Source organism: Oratosquilla oratoria, chromosome 11 (genome assembly GCF_046742065.1).
Source record: "Oratosquilla oratoria isolate Oo_2021 chromosome 11, ASM4674206v1, whole genome shotgun sequence".
In the NCBI taxonomy this organism is placed as follows: Eukaryota; Metazoa; Arthropoda; class Malacostraca; order Stomatopoda; family Squillidae; genus Oratosquilla; species Oratosquilla oratoria.
Window position 1 is genome coordinate 49169945 of NC_134787.1, and position 15771 is coordinate 49185715.

Sequence of the window (15771 nt, forward strand, 5' to 3'; positions counted from 1 at the left end):
ACATATTCAACTACTCACATGAGAAACTGGTCAGACTTGAAGATATGACATGACACTGGGATAAATACATGTGCTAAAAAGGGCACTCCTGGAGTATAATGGTGTCTTGCAATATGATTTGCTTTCCCTCCCCTCATTCACTACCCATATGGAAGAATAAAATACCAACAATATAATTCATCATTAAATTGGATAGATTTTTCTAAGTGCACACCTATGTGAAATAGGCATAGCGACAGACAATTAAATAACAATTTTGTATATTATAATACACCAATGTTATACACATTATTCTTGGTGGAAATTAATAATAGAAAAGGTTGCTCAAAGCTATACATAAACAAACATAGCTGTTTCAGTTGCTTGAAATGCCATCTTTGTTTTCGTGGAAGTAGAGGCCAAAAAAATTAAGTATGATAAATTCATCTATTCTAACGTAACCTAACCTGCATTTAGTAATATGGTACCTGTAATTCTAGAGGTCATCTGGGTTTTTGTTGTCTCTGACCTCTGAATCTATTAAAAGAAAAATGGTGTCTAAAGGAGTCGAAGCGACTTCATTCATTTCTGTATAGGTCTGACATTGACTTCCACCAAGAAATATTTTTATTACACTGATGCATTATGATTTACAAAATTAATATCTAATTTGCTAATGCAATACTGCATAAGAGTGTACTTCTAAAAAACACCTCAAAATGCCATAATTTCAATATACTAGGGATTATTGGTAATTTATTTGGACATACTAAACAGGGGTGGGAAAGCAAACAGTGGTGCCAGATGGGACCATCTTACTTCTGGGTTTCCTTAATAAAAATTGGAAAGGATTGATAAAAGAGGTCAGACCTGTTGAGGAAAGGTCTAAAGATTCTGAAATATCACAAACTTCTAAAGTAACAGAACACTGGCGTGGTTTTAATTTTGGATCATTGAAATAGCATAGGCTATTTGCTACAAAACCAACAATTCACTTACACAAAACTGTGCACTTCTAAACAGGTTTTACCGACTGCTCTAGAAGATAGCACCTATTCGAGCTTTGTGCCAAACAATTAAGCTGATGCAATGTCAAATATTACTTCCATTCCCAGTTTTCTGCTAATTGCGGGCGGAAAAGGGGGTCTTGTTCGAATGATGAAAATACCCGTTTATAAGTCAGGCTGCTGGAAAAAGCACCACGATTTTTGAGAGTATTCACGTGTAACTGCTGGTTATCATTACTTATAAGTCTGTGTAAAGTTGCCCACCGTATAGAGTAAACCGCGAACAACACGATTACTGTGCACCCGCCACATTCCACTGCCAACAGACCACAACATAGTGGAGTTCCATCTGTCGGAATCTGAAGAAAACATATGTATCATACCGCCAACTTCAAAACTACCATTGCCTGAAAACGTTTAACTTACATATAACTAATTCAGGGGAATGTTATGAATTGACATGATTAATCGTTATTACTTTTTTGTAGACATTTGCAGTTTGTTTACAAGCATTCATTTAATTTTAGGTGTCATTTTGGATGGAATAATGACGTTTATGTCGGAGTTGCTTATTGAGAGAAAATGGCAAATTTTATTGATAGGCCGTAACCTCTGACAGCAAAATTTATTGCCCTACATGCAAATATCTTAAATTGTCAAATACAGTAGATTATTACGATGTGAATAAGGAGATTGGGGGTATCGCCATACGGTGAAATGGCTGTCGTGTTCTGATGTGGAAGAGCTAAGCGGCTAAGCCTCGCTGCCTTGCTTTCAAACTAAGACAGTAACGGTAGGAATCGGAGTGGCCTCTCATCCCTGAATGCTTACATGACAAAGATGATTGGATGAGTTTTATTTGTATATAATGTATGTATGTATGTATGTATGTATGTATGTATATATATATATATATATATATATATATATATATATATATGTACACACACACATACACACACACACACACATATATATATATATATATATATATATATATATATGTGTGTGTGTGTGTGTGTGTGTGCGTGTGTGTGTGTGTGTGTGCGTGCGTGTGTGTGTGTGTGTGTGTGTGTGTGTGCGTGCGTGCGTGCGTGTGTGTGTGTGTGTGTGTGTGTGTGTGTTGAGTTGAAACATTGCTACTTGAGGCTGAACAATTTTCTTCCTTTATTAGAGAATCAATCTTTCTTCCTTAACCCATTAAACTCCGATGACAAGATTCTTGTCATTTGGTCAAATAAAACAAAAAATCATAAAACACCAAAATGTTTGATCAAACACCAGAAAAATATGACGTCATATTTTTCTGGTGTTTGATCAAACATTTTGGTGTTTTATGATTTTTTGTTTTATTTGACCAAATGACAAGAATCTTGTCATCGGAGTTTAATGGGTTAAAGTCGAATAAAATAGTACCGAAGTTCTCGACTGCACATTGCGACGTATTTTTTTGTTTGGAGCATTTTCAAGTATAGAAAGATGAACAAGAAGGATAATACATGTACAAACTGACTGAGGGAGGTCATATGATATAAATAAATCTTTAATTTTATATTTCAAGGTGGACTTGTCTGTGACACGACGCGGGATGTTTGCTTTGGTTATGTTATGAACCTCCCTGAATATTGATGGACAGAGGTCTCTCTGATATAAATGGCATCAAAGACCTCCAAAGGATGATCGGTGTGTGAACAGTCAATTATTATTATTATTGTTATTATTATTATCATTATCATTATTATCATAATCACTATTATACATACACACACACACACACACACACACACACACACACACACACACACACACACACACACACACACACACACACACACACACACACACACACACACACACACACACACACACACACACACACATATATATAACTGGTATGTAATAACACATTTGTAAATGTTCACTATAAACCCACTATCGGAGAGATAATATCGGAAGTACAGGAAAACTGTATATTTCGACTACTATCTGCTGAAGAGCACTACTGATAGTAGTCGAAATATACAGTTTTCCTGTACTTCCGATATTATTTCTCCGATAGTGGGATTATAGTGAACACACGCAAATAAGTGATCAAACCAATTCACATAATCCCGTGGTAATTCATGTGCAACTGCAATATATATATATATGTATAATCAAGACGCCGACGCTGTCATCCTCGTATATCTATTCGCGCCTCATGATACTTACATGCGCGTTATCGTACCGAAGTGGCATTCTAGAACATTACTCCATGTTATGTTGTAATACACCATACTACCATTCTTTACAAAAATGACTCACTGGCCGCATTTTACCAATTCATCAGATTCTTCCGCACTAATTGCCACTTTCATCTTTGCTCCAGCCGTTTCTTTGCCTTATCCAGGTCTGATCTTCCTTCGTTAGCATCACTTATGATTCCCACTAACGTGCCTTTAAATTTCTTTATGTTATTAACTTGCTAATTTCCTATAAATTAATTTACATGTATGGGAACCATTGTGCATTAAGTGTATTAAATTTTCAACACTGAAAGATTTATTTTGAAAGTTCTGATGTGTAATATGTTGGCTGGTAAGAGCTTACCACACGACATGCGTAACCAGCCGGAGCGTCATTTCATCAAAAGTAAAACGTATTAACGTTAAAGGAAAGGATAGAAAAGTAGTTAGTATTAAGAAAGTATGACTCACGTTTGTGTTCGTGTCTTTTGTTGAAACGATAGCAAGCGCTTAGCAATAGTCATTGTTTTCATACATAACTGCCAACACGGCAATGGACAATCGTTACCTGCGTACCGACTCGATAACTTTAATGTGCCGCCGTGGCACCCCGGGCATCGATCTTACCTAAAAAACTACACCAAATTATTCTTGAACGACCATCAGGGACTACTACTTGCTCTGGCTTTACGAATATTTAAATAAAAGGCGACTCATTTGGCCACATGTCAGAAATTTGTGAAGTTTCGTCTCACCCGCTCGCACAGCTATTTGCACATTTTTGCATCTATATTACGGCGAATCCAACAAGTTCTTAATAACGTTTCTCCTGCAAATTGAAGATGAAAAAATAATTTCCGCGACCTTCTCGCTACACGCCATTTCCACCCGCTCGCACAGCAATTTGTATATACATACATACGTATACCAAGGCTTTTTCCCCCTTCCAAGGGAGGTAGCCAAAAAGGGAAAGGCATAAAAACACTCCCACCCATTTCATCCCTAAATACACTCCACACACCTCCCACCCTCCCTCTCATCTGAGCACCTCCTGGATGACGGGTCATCCCTGCACCCTGCCCACCGCCCTGGGTCAGAAGCAGTGTCGCAAGACACAGCACATCCACAGCAAGGCCGCTTCATTTAATCGGCGACCCCCCCTCTCCGTCCCCCCTTGCATATAAGGAGAGGACGGGGAGAAATCCCTTCGGGCTGCGTCAAAATATACTCACACATACTACCCCACCCCCCACCCCCCCGCCCATTCCTCCTCATGCAATCACAACATCATCCATATACAACCATTCTCCACTCATCTCTGTCTTCCGTCCTCTCCCTTCCTTCCTCAACAGACATTCCCCTCTTCCCCAAAGCCCCCTTCACCCCATCCATCCACCTCATCCTAGGACGTCCCCTCATGTTCACTCCCTCCACATCTGCCTTCCATACCTCTTTTACTAGTCTTTCTTCACTCATTCTTTCCATGTGTCCAAACCATCCTAATATTCTTTCATCAACCCTATCTCCCAAATCCTTTTTCACCCCTGTTCTCCTCCTCACCTCCTCATTTCTCACTCTATCCAGCCTAGTAACCCCCGCCATACTTCTCAGACACCTCATCTCAAACACATTCAAACTCCTTCTCTCTTCTTCTCTTATGTTCCATGTTTCTGCCCCATACAGTGCTGTTGGCACAATCACTCCTTCATACAGTCTCCTCTTCGCATCCATTCCCAAATGTCTATTCCTCATTACACTCTTTAATCTACCAAGGCATTTACTCGCTTCTCTCAATCTACATTCTACCTCCACCTTCACTCCACCTTTTCCTGCTACACTTGCACCCAAGTATCTAAAACTATCCACTTCCTCCAGTCACTCTCCCTTAATGTTCACTTCCAGTCTACTGCCACTTTCACCCCTTGTACATCTCATCACCTTACTTTTACCCACATTTATCTTTAGCTTTCTTCTATCACATACTCTACCAAACTCTGCCACCAGCTTCCTCAATCCCTCCTCTGACCCTGCCACAAGCGCAGTGTCGTCCGCAAACAACAGCTGGCTCACCTCCCACTTTTCTTCATTTTCTTTAACCATCTCCAATCCCTGACCCACTACCCTTGCATTCACCTCTCGCACTACCCCATCCATGTATAAGTTGAACAGCCAGGGCGACATAACGCATCCTTGACGAAGTCCCACCTTTACTTCAAACCACTCACTCTCTCCATTTCTAATCCTGACACAAGCTCTACTACTCTCATAAAAACTCTTGACAGCTCCCAAAAGCTTTCCTCCTATCCCATAAATCTGCATAACCTCCCACAGTGCCTTTCTGTCTACCCTATCATAAGCCTTTTCCAGATCCATAAAAGCCCAAAAAACATCCTTCCCCTTTCCTATAGCTTTCTCACATATCTGTCTTACCACAAAGATCTGATCTACACAACCTCTACCTGTCCTAAAACCATACTGTTCCTCACCAATTACTCCTTCTGTTCCTCTCCTAATCCTCTCAATTAAGATCCTCCCATAAGCCTTCCCTACTACACTTAACAGGCTAATCCCTCTGAAACTACTACATTCACACTTGTCCCCTTTTCCCTTGTAAAGTGGAACTATACAGGCACTTCTCCAGTCCTCCGGTACTCTACCCTCTCTCCAGCAAACATTAAATAACCTCACCAACCAGTCCACCATCACTGAACCTCCCTTTTTCAGACATTCTGCATGGCATCCATCCAGACCAGGTGCCTTACCTGCTTTCATCATCTTTACAACTGCCTTCACCTCATCCTTCCCTATTTCTCCTCCATTCTCCTCACTCATCACTCTCATTTTCTTCGCATTTCCCACTGCAGCTATCTTTCCTTCCCTATCCTCCTTCACATTTAGCAACTCCCTAAAATATTCTGCCCATCTTCCCCTTACTGCCATCTCTTCCATTATCATCTCTCCATCTGCACCTTTTACCTTTTCTTCCCTATTTGATTCGCCTCCTCTTCCTCTCTTAATTTCTTTCCAAAACATATTTTTATTACTTTCAACATTTTCTGTCATACTCCTACCCCATTTCACATCTGCTATCCTCTTTGCCTCCTTTACCTTTTGCTTTACTTCTCTTTTCTTTTCTTTGTACGTCTCAAAGAATATTGTTTAACTATATTACGACAACTCCAACAACTTTCCTTAGTAACGTTTTTCCCTCAAATTAATATCAAGGGATGAAAAATAATCTTTTGCAATCTTCCCGCCACCCGGACGCCCGAAGCAAAATATACAGTCACTTAAATAAGTATCGATTGGTGTTTTTAGGTGTTTGTGGGAGACGAGTGAAACAACTGAATCGATGTTCCTGTACAGTTGGTAGTCGTGACATTTGCGCCCTCTCTTTTCCCCCCCGTTGAAATACGAGGTGTAGAATAAGTTTCCAAGTCTTTTGAACAATGTGTCAGAGTTTAGTGTTTACTTACGTCCATTTCCGTACAATTTCTTACCGATACTTTTTTTTGAGTGACTGTACGTCTATCGCTGCACGCGTGTTTAGGTTAGGTTAGGGTAGGTAGGTTGGGTAAGGTTAGGATAGGGAGAAAGACATATTTCACGAAGAAAATGTGGGTGACACTCGCAACAATTATGGCACTTCGTTAGCGTGTAGAGGGAAGTTTGCGGGAATTATTTGTTAATCATTCAAATGATATACAAATTGCTATGCAAGCGGGTGTGTGTGTGTGTGTGTGTGTGTGTGTGTGTGTGTGTGTGTGTGTGTGTGTGTGAGAGAGAGAGAGAGAGAGAGAGAGAGAGAGAAAGAGAGAGAGAGACCACCAGTTTCTTACTGCTCTTCAATAATGCCTAATAATTACTTTTCACTTGTGATTAAACACATGCAAACACAATTACCGCGACAAAAATATTGCAGTGTATATAATAGCACAGAGGAAGATTATATATAATCAATTGGTTGCGAACTAAAAACAACTAAACAAGAACATTATACTTTAGGACAGGCCCGTGCAGAGGGGGGTGGGGTGGGTGCTGGGGGTACTCGAGCACCTGCCCCTTTGCCCTGTGCCCCAAAAGTGCCTTTAACAAAAATATATGAAAATGAATGAATTATTATTTCTCACAGGCTTTTTCCATTTTCTTATCAATCAGAAATTATAATGTGGAAAATGGTGTTGCACCCTACCTGATAGTTGCCAAATACCATACCATACCATATACCAAGGCTTTTATCCCCTTACCAGGGAGGTAGCCAAAAAGGACAAGGCATAAAATCATTCCCACCCATTCCATCCCAGAAAACACTCCACACCCCTCCACCCTCCCTCCCATCTTAGCACCTCCTAGATGACGGGTCATCACTGCACCCTGTCCACTGCCCTGTGTCAGAAGCAGTGTCGCAGGACACAGCACATCCACAGCAAGGCCGCTTCATTAAATCGGCGACCCCCCCTCTCCGTCCCCCCATATAAAGGAGAGGACGGGGAGAAATCCCTTCGGGCTGCGTCAAAATTTTTGCTCACACACACTACCTCACCCCCCATTTCCCCAAATACGAATAATACAAAAGAGTGAAGTGCCCAATTCCCTGCCCAAAGCACCTGCCCCTTGCAATGTCTGTACATGTTACTGCTTTAGGACGTTCTCACCGTCGCACAAATGCTAAACGTCATAGATGACAAGGTATGTATAGCAGATTACTAACTCTAATTTTTAGTGTATAAGTCTGCAATAGTCTAGAAAAATGAAAATGTTCACATGAGAATGTTGAAGCTAAATCACAAGTTAGCTTGACATCAGTAGAGGGAAAACAGTGAGCATGGGTGATCCCCCTGTAGACCGTTTAGCAACGAAGAAACGGCAGCTTACTATGTTTTCCCCCCGTGGTTTACGGGGCTGGAAACCCGGTCGGACCTCAACCTTGCCATTGGTCCGGAAATTTTTCTACATGAACGTAGGAAACGCTGTCCACGGTAGGCCATTACTCGGAAGTATGTATCACACACACAGTGATGCTCAAGTCATCTCAGGTCCTGAGGTGAGCAGCGGCTGGGGGCCATTACTCAGAGTGGTTGCCCTTCCTAACCTTCGCGTCGCGGCAAGAATTCGAACAAACGCCGAACTCACGCTGTACCAACCGAGACCAACCGAGACCAACTCACGCTGTACCAACCGAGACACGGCGGATCTCCATTGGAATTAAAAATGGTTAACTCACTATACTGTATATAGAAGATTATCTCCCAAAGAGATGTAGGGGACCATACTCATGTCAACCCTTGTGTCTTCTGTTCTGGCTAACGCAGATTAGATAAGATTAAGTTCGGGGTCAAAGGAGCCTTGGTTAACCCCAAAAGGCCCTGCATCATCACCAGGCGTGTGTATATACATATATACATACAGAAGAGTATAATTTCTCCCAATTTCTCTAAAGGTTCTGAGTTTATCCTCTGTTAATCAAAATTTGCCCATGAATCTCTTGTAGTCCATTCCTTTCCGACGGAGTCTCGGATTCTGTTCGTGCCTCCGGGAACTCAACCAACTGCACCACGAGTTGTGTGAGTGCGCGTGTGCGTGTGTGAGTGTAGGTGCTTGTCTTCATGCGCCCGCGCACTTGTGTTTGTGTGTATTTACCTAGTTGTATTTTACGGGAAGGGGAGCTATGCTCGTGGTGTCCCGTCTTCATATCTCATTTTATCTAGACTGTTTTTAAATTCGTGTATCGTTTTTGCACACAGCACGTTTTCATTTAACTTGTTCCAAACGTCTATTACCCTGTGGGGGAAGCTGTTCTTTTTCAGGTCTCTTCTATAACTGTCTTTTTTATTTTCTTTCCGTGTCCTCTTGTATCTATTATCCCATTTTATTAGATCCTCTCTATCAATAGTTTATATTGTGTGTGTGTGTGTGTGTGTGTGTGTGTGTGTGTGTGTGTGTGTGTGTGTGTGTGTGTGTGTGTGTGTGTGTGTGTGTGTGTGTGCAATCATGTAAATGGACACTTGTTCCGTGACTGCTGTGGTTTTCTCTCTCTCTCTCTCTCTCTCTCTCTCTCTCTATCTCTCTCTCTCTCTCTCTCACACACACACATATAGATCCGTCAATGTGTAATTATAGAGTGGGATCCATCCAGAATCTCTTTACCTGTATATCTACGCCAACCCTGCAAGCTCATTTCAGCGCGTCTGTCACGCATGCTTTGAATAAATAAGTGCCAAGAATCGTTTTCGGTTATCCCCGTTTCCATCTCCTCCCACATGATGTAATTCTTATCAATCAATTGCCAGAAACATGCCATATGATTTGTCGCCGTTCTAAACATTTCAGAGCTGATTTGGAAGGGGCGGGGTAAGGTTTGAACATTTATGGAGAATATTTTAATCACCTAAGATTTGCGAATGGCATTATTCTCATTTCAGAAGCAGCAGAAGACTTGCAAGACTTTGTGATCTCAACGAGAAAGGATTCAAAGTGGATTTAAAGACGAATAAAAGTATATCTAAGGTAATGGTAAATTCTGTATCTATCTGAAGTACAAAGTTCACAGCGCATAATTCCATCTATGATTTACAGATGTGAAGCTCAGAAATTGATGAAGACGATCGAGACATATGAAAGGAGAAATCAGTGCTGGGAATAACCCTGCAAGACGTGAAGAGGGCTTGTTGGGTACGAGCAGACTGGAGTGAAGGATACTGTGGAGCTGGTAAAAGAAAGGCAATGGAACTGGGCAGAGAAGCTAACCAGAAAGGGAGATGGGAGATGGAGCAAATGTGTTGCTGACTGGACGCCGCGAGATGGGAAGAATGGAAGAGGTAGACCAGACAGAAGGTAGAAAGACGAAATGGAGAAGTTTGTAGGACTGATGTGATAAAGGTTTGCGCAGTCATGCAACTCACGAAAGAAGTTGGGAGAGGACACAGTTCAGTAGTTGATTCGGAATGGATGATTGAGTAATTGATCGACTGATTGTACCTTCAAACCCAGTGATAATTGAGGATGGCAGTGTCCATGAGTTGTCAAGTTGCTACCGATAGGAATGGGCAGTTTATTGACGTAATATCACGAGGAGAAAAAAGAGAATCACGAAGCAACATCGGCAACCAGGTCGATCTTTACGTAAGGAATGGATTTCCTAAGGAAGACTAAACCCGGGGTTTATACAGAAAAGGGACTTTTTTTTTATCGGTTGCAAGGTCAGGAGGGACACATTCTCTCTCTCTCTCCCTCTATCTCTCTCTCTCTTGGTGAATGTATAAGTAGCTTATTACTACTGTACATGAGGAAAATCACAGAATGCCTGATCCGTCTTACATTAAGATATGCAGCGATGATATGATATCTGAACAAAATGAAGGATATAAACAAGATTAGGAGAATAAAATTTCCCCGATATCATTGATATCTTTCACTTCGGACGGAGACCTTAACACTGCGCATGCGCACTTGTGCGTGACTCATGACGTTTTTTTCAAGTGGTACGATTTTTGTATCTTACCTTGTAAAAAACAAAAAATTCAGATCTGGTATGGCCAGAAGAAACAGTTGTGAAGAAGATGGCTGGAATGAATAAAGTGCTTCTTCAGAATGTTCGACAGGCATGGGAAGAATAAAGAATCAAGGAGTCATAGTCACATGCCTAGGATGCCAATTAGACAAAGTAAGTACACTTAATGGAAATATAACAACTAGAAATAAAAAAAACCTTAAACGAATGAAATGTGACAGAAATGTAAATTGATGAAAACTATAATAAAGCCAGTTCCATTAAAATAATAATCAAGTGATTATGGAGGAGAAGGGAAATGTGTGTAAGGTCACATCATTACCCATTGATCTGGCCACATATGAGGTTTGAGATCTCAACCGGGAGGGTAGTAGCTGTTGATCACGAGTCCGACACGTGATCCAAGCCCGTGATGAATCACACTGACGCACGCATGAACATTGCACAGGCACACATGCATGATCGTACGCTTGCACACACACACACACACACACACACACACACACACACAGATGATGCGAAACTATTGAAGAGAGTAGGCAAAGAAGATTGCAAATCTTTTTAAGAAGACCTGGACAAAGTCTGGAAATGGAGCATAAAGAACGAAGTGAATTTCAACATTAAGAAATGTAGTACAATGGAATTTGGAAAAAGTGAAAATAGAATATCCGGTCAATACAAAATTGGAACAAAAGAAGTTACAAAAGTAAACTCAGAAAGAGATCTAGTAGTAATTATCTCAAACACGTCACCAGACATATATGTAAACAAAATTAAGAAACCTACAATTTAATAAGATCAATGAAAGTGGCCTTTGACTACATGGACGAGGAAATGGTAAAGAGAATACTAGTTACACTGATAAGACCAAAATTAGAATATGCAGCGTCACTATGGACACCCAGTACAATAAAAAACATAAAGAAACTAGAAAGAATTCAAAGAGCATTGACAAAGATGACACCAACACTTAGCAAGTTGACATACGAACATCGATTGGGCAAACTAAACTTACTAACTCTGGAGCAAAGAAGAGAAAAAGGCGATTTGATAACCATCTACAGAATTATGAAAGGGATGGAAATCCTTGATAGGGATGATCTACTTAAATGGGACAGAAGAAATACAAGAGGACACGAGAAGAAACTTAAGAAGGACAGTTACAGAGGAGATTTGAAAAAGAGCAGCTTTCTACACAGAGTTATAGATACATGGAATAAATTGAAAAAGAAAACAGTGAGTGCTAAAACTATACATGATTTTAAGAACGAACTGGATGCGGAAAGATACAATTGAGGATTACTACGAGCATAGCTCTTCTCTCGCAAAATACAACTAGGTAAATACACACACACACACACACACACACACTTCAGCGAATGGACGGCTTGGATGACGTTCTGAAGAAAACTGAAGTCTGTGGATCCCAACGCAAAGAGAAGTGCCTAGTGTTTTTACAGGGTGGGGGGGAAATTGCTCGTGGAGTAGTGGGAAAGTAGGGAAAGAGGAAAAGGAGAGGGATTACTGAGGGAAATGGAAGGAAATGAGGAGGGAGTAGACTTGGCCCAGCCAGACAAGCGAAAGGTAAACAAAAGACTGAGCGATGATGAAATGTCTAATAAGAATGTAAAGATTAGAAGTATAGAGAGGAGCAATACAGTAGAAAGTGACGAGAATATGTTCCAGGGATTTAAAGAGGGTGGGGGGGACACAACCCCCCCCCCGACTGATAAGACTAGAGGAGAGAGTTGATAAGGTGATCGAGGACTTGGAAAGTAGGTTAGGTAATGTTGACTCCATTTTCCAGAGAATTGAAAGGTTGGAACAACTAGAGAAGGCAAACAGAAACTTAACTGATGAAATAGAGGACCTAAAAAGACAGTTAAGAAATGTAAAGGAGGAGAATGAGAAATTGAAGAAGAATAGTAATGAAAACAGAGAGACAATAGCTAAAGAAGCTAAAAATTGGAGAACAACCCAAGAAGGGAATAAGGTTTCATTCACTGACATAGTCAAACAGCAATTGAAAGAACATAATGAAGACTCAGTTATTAAAGTGATGAGACAGAAGGAGAATATAGTAAGAGAATTAGCTGACAAAAAGAAATGTATAATCATATTAGGAATGGAAGAGAAACATAACCCAGATAGAACCGCAAGAATCAAGGAGGAAAATGAAAGAGTAAGCAGTTTATCAAAATTAGTCCAGGAAGATGAACCAGAAATTATAAAGGAAATTGAGGAAAAATTCAGACTCGGAAAATATAGTACAGATAAGACCAGACCAATTAAGATTAAATTCAGGTCACAAACAACGGCAGAGAAAATTCTATCCAAAACAGGGAAACTAGCAACAAATGATCAATATAAAAAGGTATGGATAAAAAGAGAAATGAATAAGGAGGAAAGAGAGGCAGAAAAGCAGAAAAGACTTGAAGCTAAGGCAAAAAACAAGGAAAGAACGGAGTCAGAGAAAGAGAGATTCTATTGGAGAGTAGTGAACATGAAAATAAAGCAGTTCGACATACAAAAGAAAAACATAAGGGAAACAGAGAACACAATGGAAGTGGCAGAAAACTAAGAGCGTATTACACAAATATAGATGGATTGATAACAGGATTGAATGAACTGAATGATTATTTGAAAGAAAAAGAACCGGACATAATGGGAATTGTAGAAACAAAATTAAAAGGCCCACTACCACCCAATAGTGTAGGACATGATGCATACAATTATTGGATTAGAAACAGAGAGAAAAAACAAGGGGGTGGAGTTATGTTCCTGACTAAGAAGGATATAAACGTGAAAGGTGTCATATATGGAAAGAATACAGTAGAGATGATTATGATAGAAGTGGAAGACCGAGATAAGAAGAGCAGAAAATTTGTGATCAATTATGTGCCTCCGAAAACAGCCTCATGGGAGGAGAGTGAACATAAAAGTATGTTAGAGGACACAAAGATAGCATTAACTAAAATAATGGAAGACGGAGGAAGAATAGTTATGATGGGCGACTTTAATTGCAAAGAAATCTGCTGGGAAGAAATGACAGTAAAGAGTGGTGATGACTCATGGGGAAATGCTCTACTTGAGATGATTACTGACCATTCAATGACACAATGGATACAAGAGAACACTAGGTATAGAAATGAAGAAGAACCATCGAGACTAGACTTAATAATTACATCTGAACCTAGAATAGTGGACAAGATTGAATATAAAACACCAATAGGCAAATGTGACCACATATTGATTGAACTGGAACTTAATGAAGAAAAATATATGAAAAGAAATGAACAATATAGAAAAGGAAGAATGATGTATGAAAAAACAAACTTTGATAAAATAAGAGAATTCTTCCAACAAGAAAACTGGGAAGAAATATACAAAGAAGAAACATCAGTGGAAGAGAAATGGAATATTTTGACAAAAATTTACAAAAAAGGAGTGGAAAAGTATGTCCCAAGACAAAAACAAGAAAAAGAATATGTAAAATGCTGGTACAACAAAAGTTGTAGGGAGTTAAAAGACAAAAGAGACAAAGCCTGGACCAGATGGAAAAAAGACAGAAGACCTGAAAAATGGAAAATATATACTGGTTATAGAAATGAATATGTACAAAAGTGCAGAGAGGAAAAAAGAAAATATGAAAAAGATGTTATAGAAAAGTGTAAAGATCAACCAAAACTATTCTACAGATTTATAAACAATAAACTGAAAAACAAACAAGACTTGGAGAAATTAAGACAAGGAGGAGTTGAATACACTGAGGAAATGGAAATGGCAGAAATTATGAACAAACATTTTAAATCAGTGTTTACAAGGGAAAATATACAACCTGAAGAGATTGAGTGGAAAGAAAAAGTCCCCCCTATGGAAGAAATAGAAGTAACAAAGAATGAAATATCGACACACTTGGGTAATTTTGATGTCAGAAAATCGCATGGGCCAGATGAAATAGCAAACTGGATTCTGAAAGAATGCAGGAATGAACTGGCAGACAAAATACATAGCATAATAAGCAGTTCCTTAAAAGAAGGAAAAGTTCCAGAAGATTGGAAAAAGGCAAATATAGTACCTATATATAAAGGAGGAAATAAAGAAGAACCTACCAACTATAGACCAGTCTCTCTAACAAGTACAATAGCAAAAATTTGTGAAAGAATTGTCAAAAGTAGATGGGTAAAATACTTGGAAAAAAACAACGTACTAAATCCAAGGCAATTTGGATTCAGACAAGGACGATCATGCGTCACCAATTTAATATGTTTCTATTCAAGGCTAATAGATATAATACAAGAAAGAGATGGATGGGCTGATTGTGCATTTCTAGACCTAAAAAAAGCTTTTGACAAAGTACCACATAAGAAGGTGCTTAAGAAATTAGAATATGAAGGAGGAATACAAGGTAAATTACTAAATTGGATGGAAGACTTTTTGCAAGAAAGAAAAATGAGAGTAGTGATAAGAGACCAGCACTCAAAATGGAATGAAGTAATAAGCGGTGTCCCGCAGGGAACAGTTCTGGCCCCAATAATGTTTGCTATATATATTAATGATATGGATGAAGGAATTGAAAGCTATATGAGCTTCTTTGCAGATGATGCAAAACTACTGAAAAGAGTGAAAACTGAAGAAGATTGTGAATCACTACAGAGAGATCTAAATAAAGTACAAGAATGGAGTAGGAAGTGGGAGATGGAGTTCAATACAAAAAAGTGTAGTATAATGGAATTTGGAAAAAGCAAAAACAGAATAACAGGATCATATAAATTGGGAGAAGAAGGAATAAAAAAAGTAGAAAATGAGAAGGACCTGGGAGTCATTGTTATGAATAATATGTCACCTGAGAAACATATAAATAAGATTTTTGGAGAAACTTATAATTTAATAAGAACAATCAAAGTGGCATTTACATACCTGGATGAAGAAATGGTGAGGAAAATCCTAATCACCCTGATAAGACCAAGATTGGAATATGCAGCAACGATATGGTCACCAAGTACAAAAAAATGTATAAAAAAACTTGAAAGAATACAAAGAGCAATTA

General features: G+C 39.4%; 1 protein-coding gene across 4 annotated transcripts in view; it reads right to left on the reverse strand.

The window, feature by feature from the left end:
- The window catches only part of LOC143029803 (prolyl endopeptidase), a 36839-nt gene extending 35516 nt beyond the window's left edge, over positions 1-1323 (reverse strand). For 2 of the 4 annotated variants that reach the window (XM_076192822.1, XM_076192823.1), the window contains exon 1: positions 979-1323. Coding sequence is in view for 1 of the 4 variants with exons in the window: in XM_076192821.1 (XP_076048936.1) it covers positions 1251-1298 (48 nt within the window). In the remaining 3 variants the exon portion in view is untranslated. The remainder of the gene's footprint in view (positions 1-978) is intronic. The other 2 variants (XM_076192821.1, XM_076192824.1) reach the window with 2 other exon arrangements.
- Between the last annotated feature and the right edge of the window lie 14448 nt (positions 1324-15771).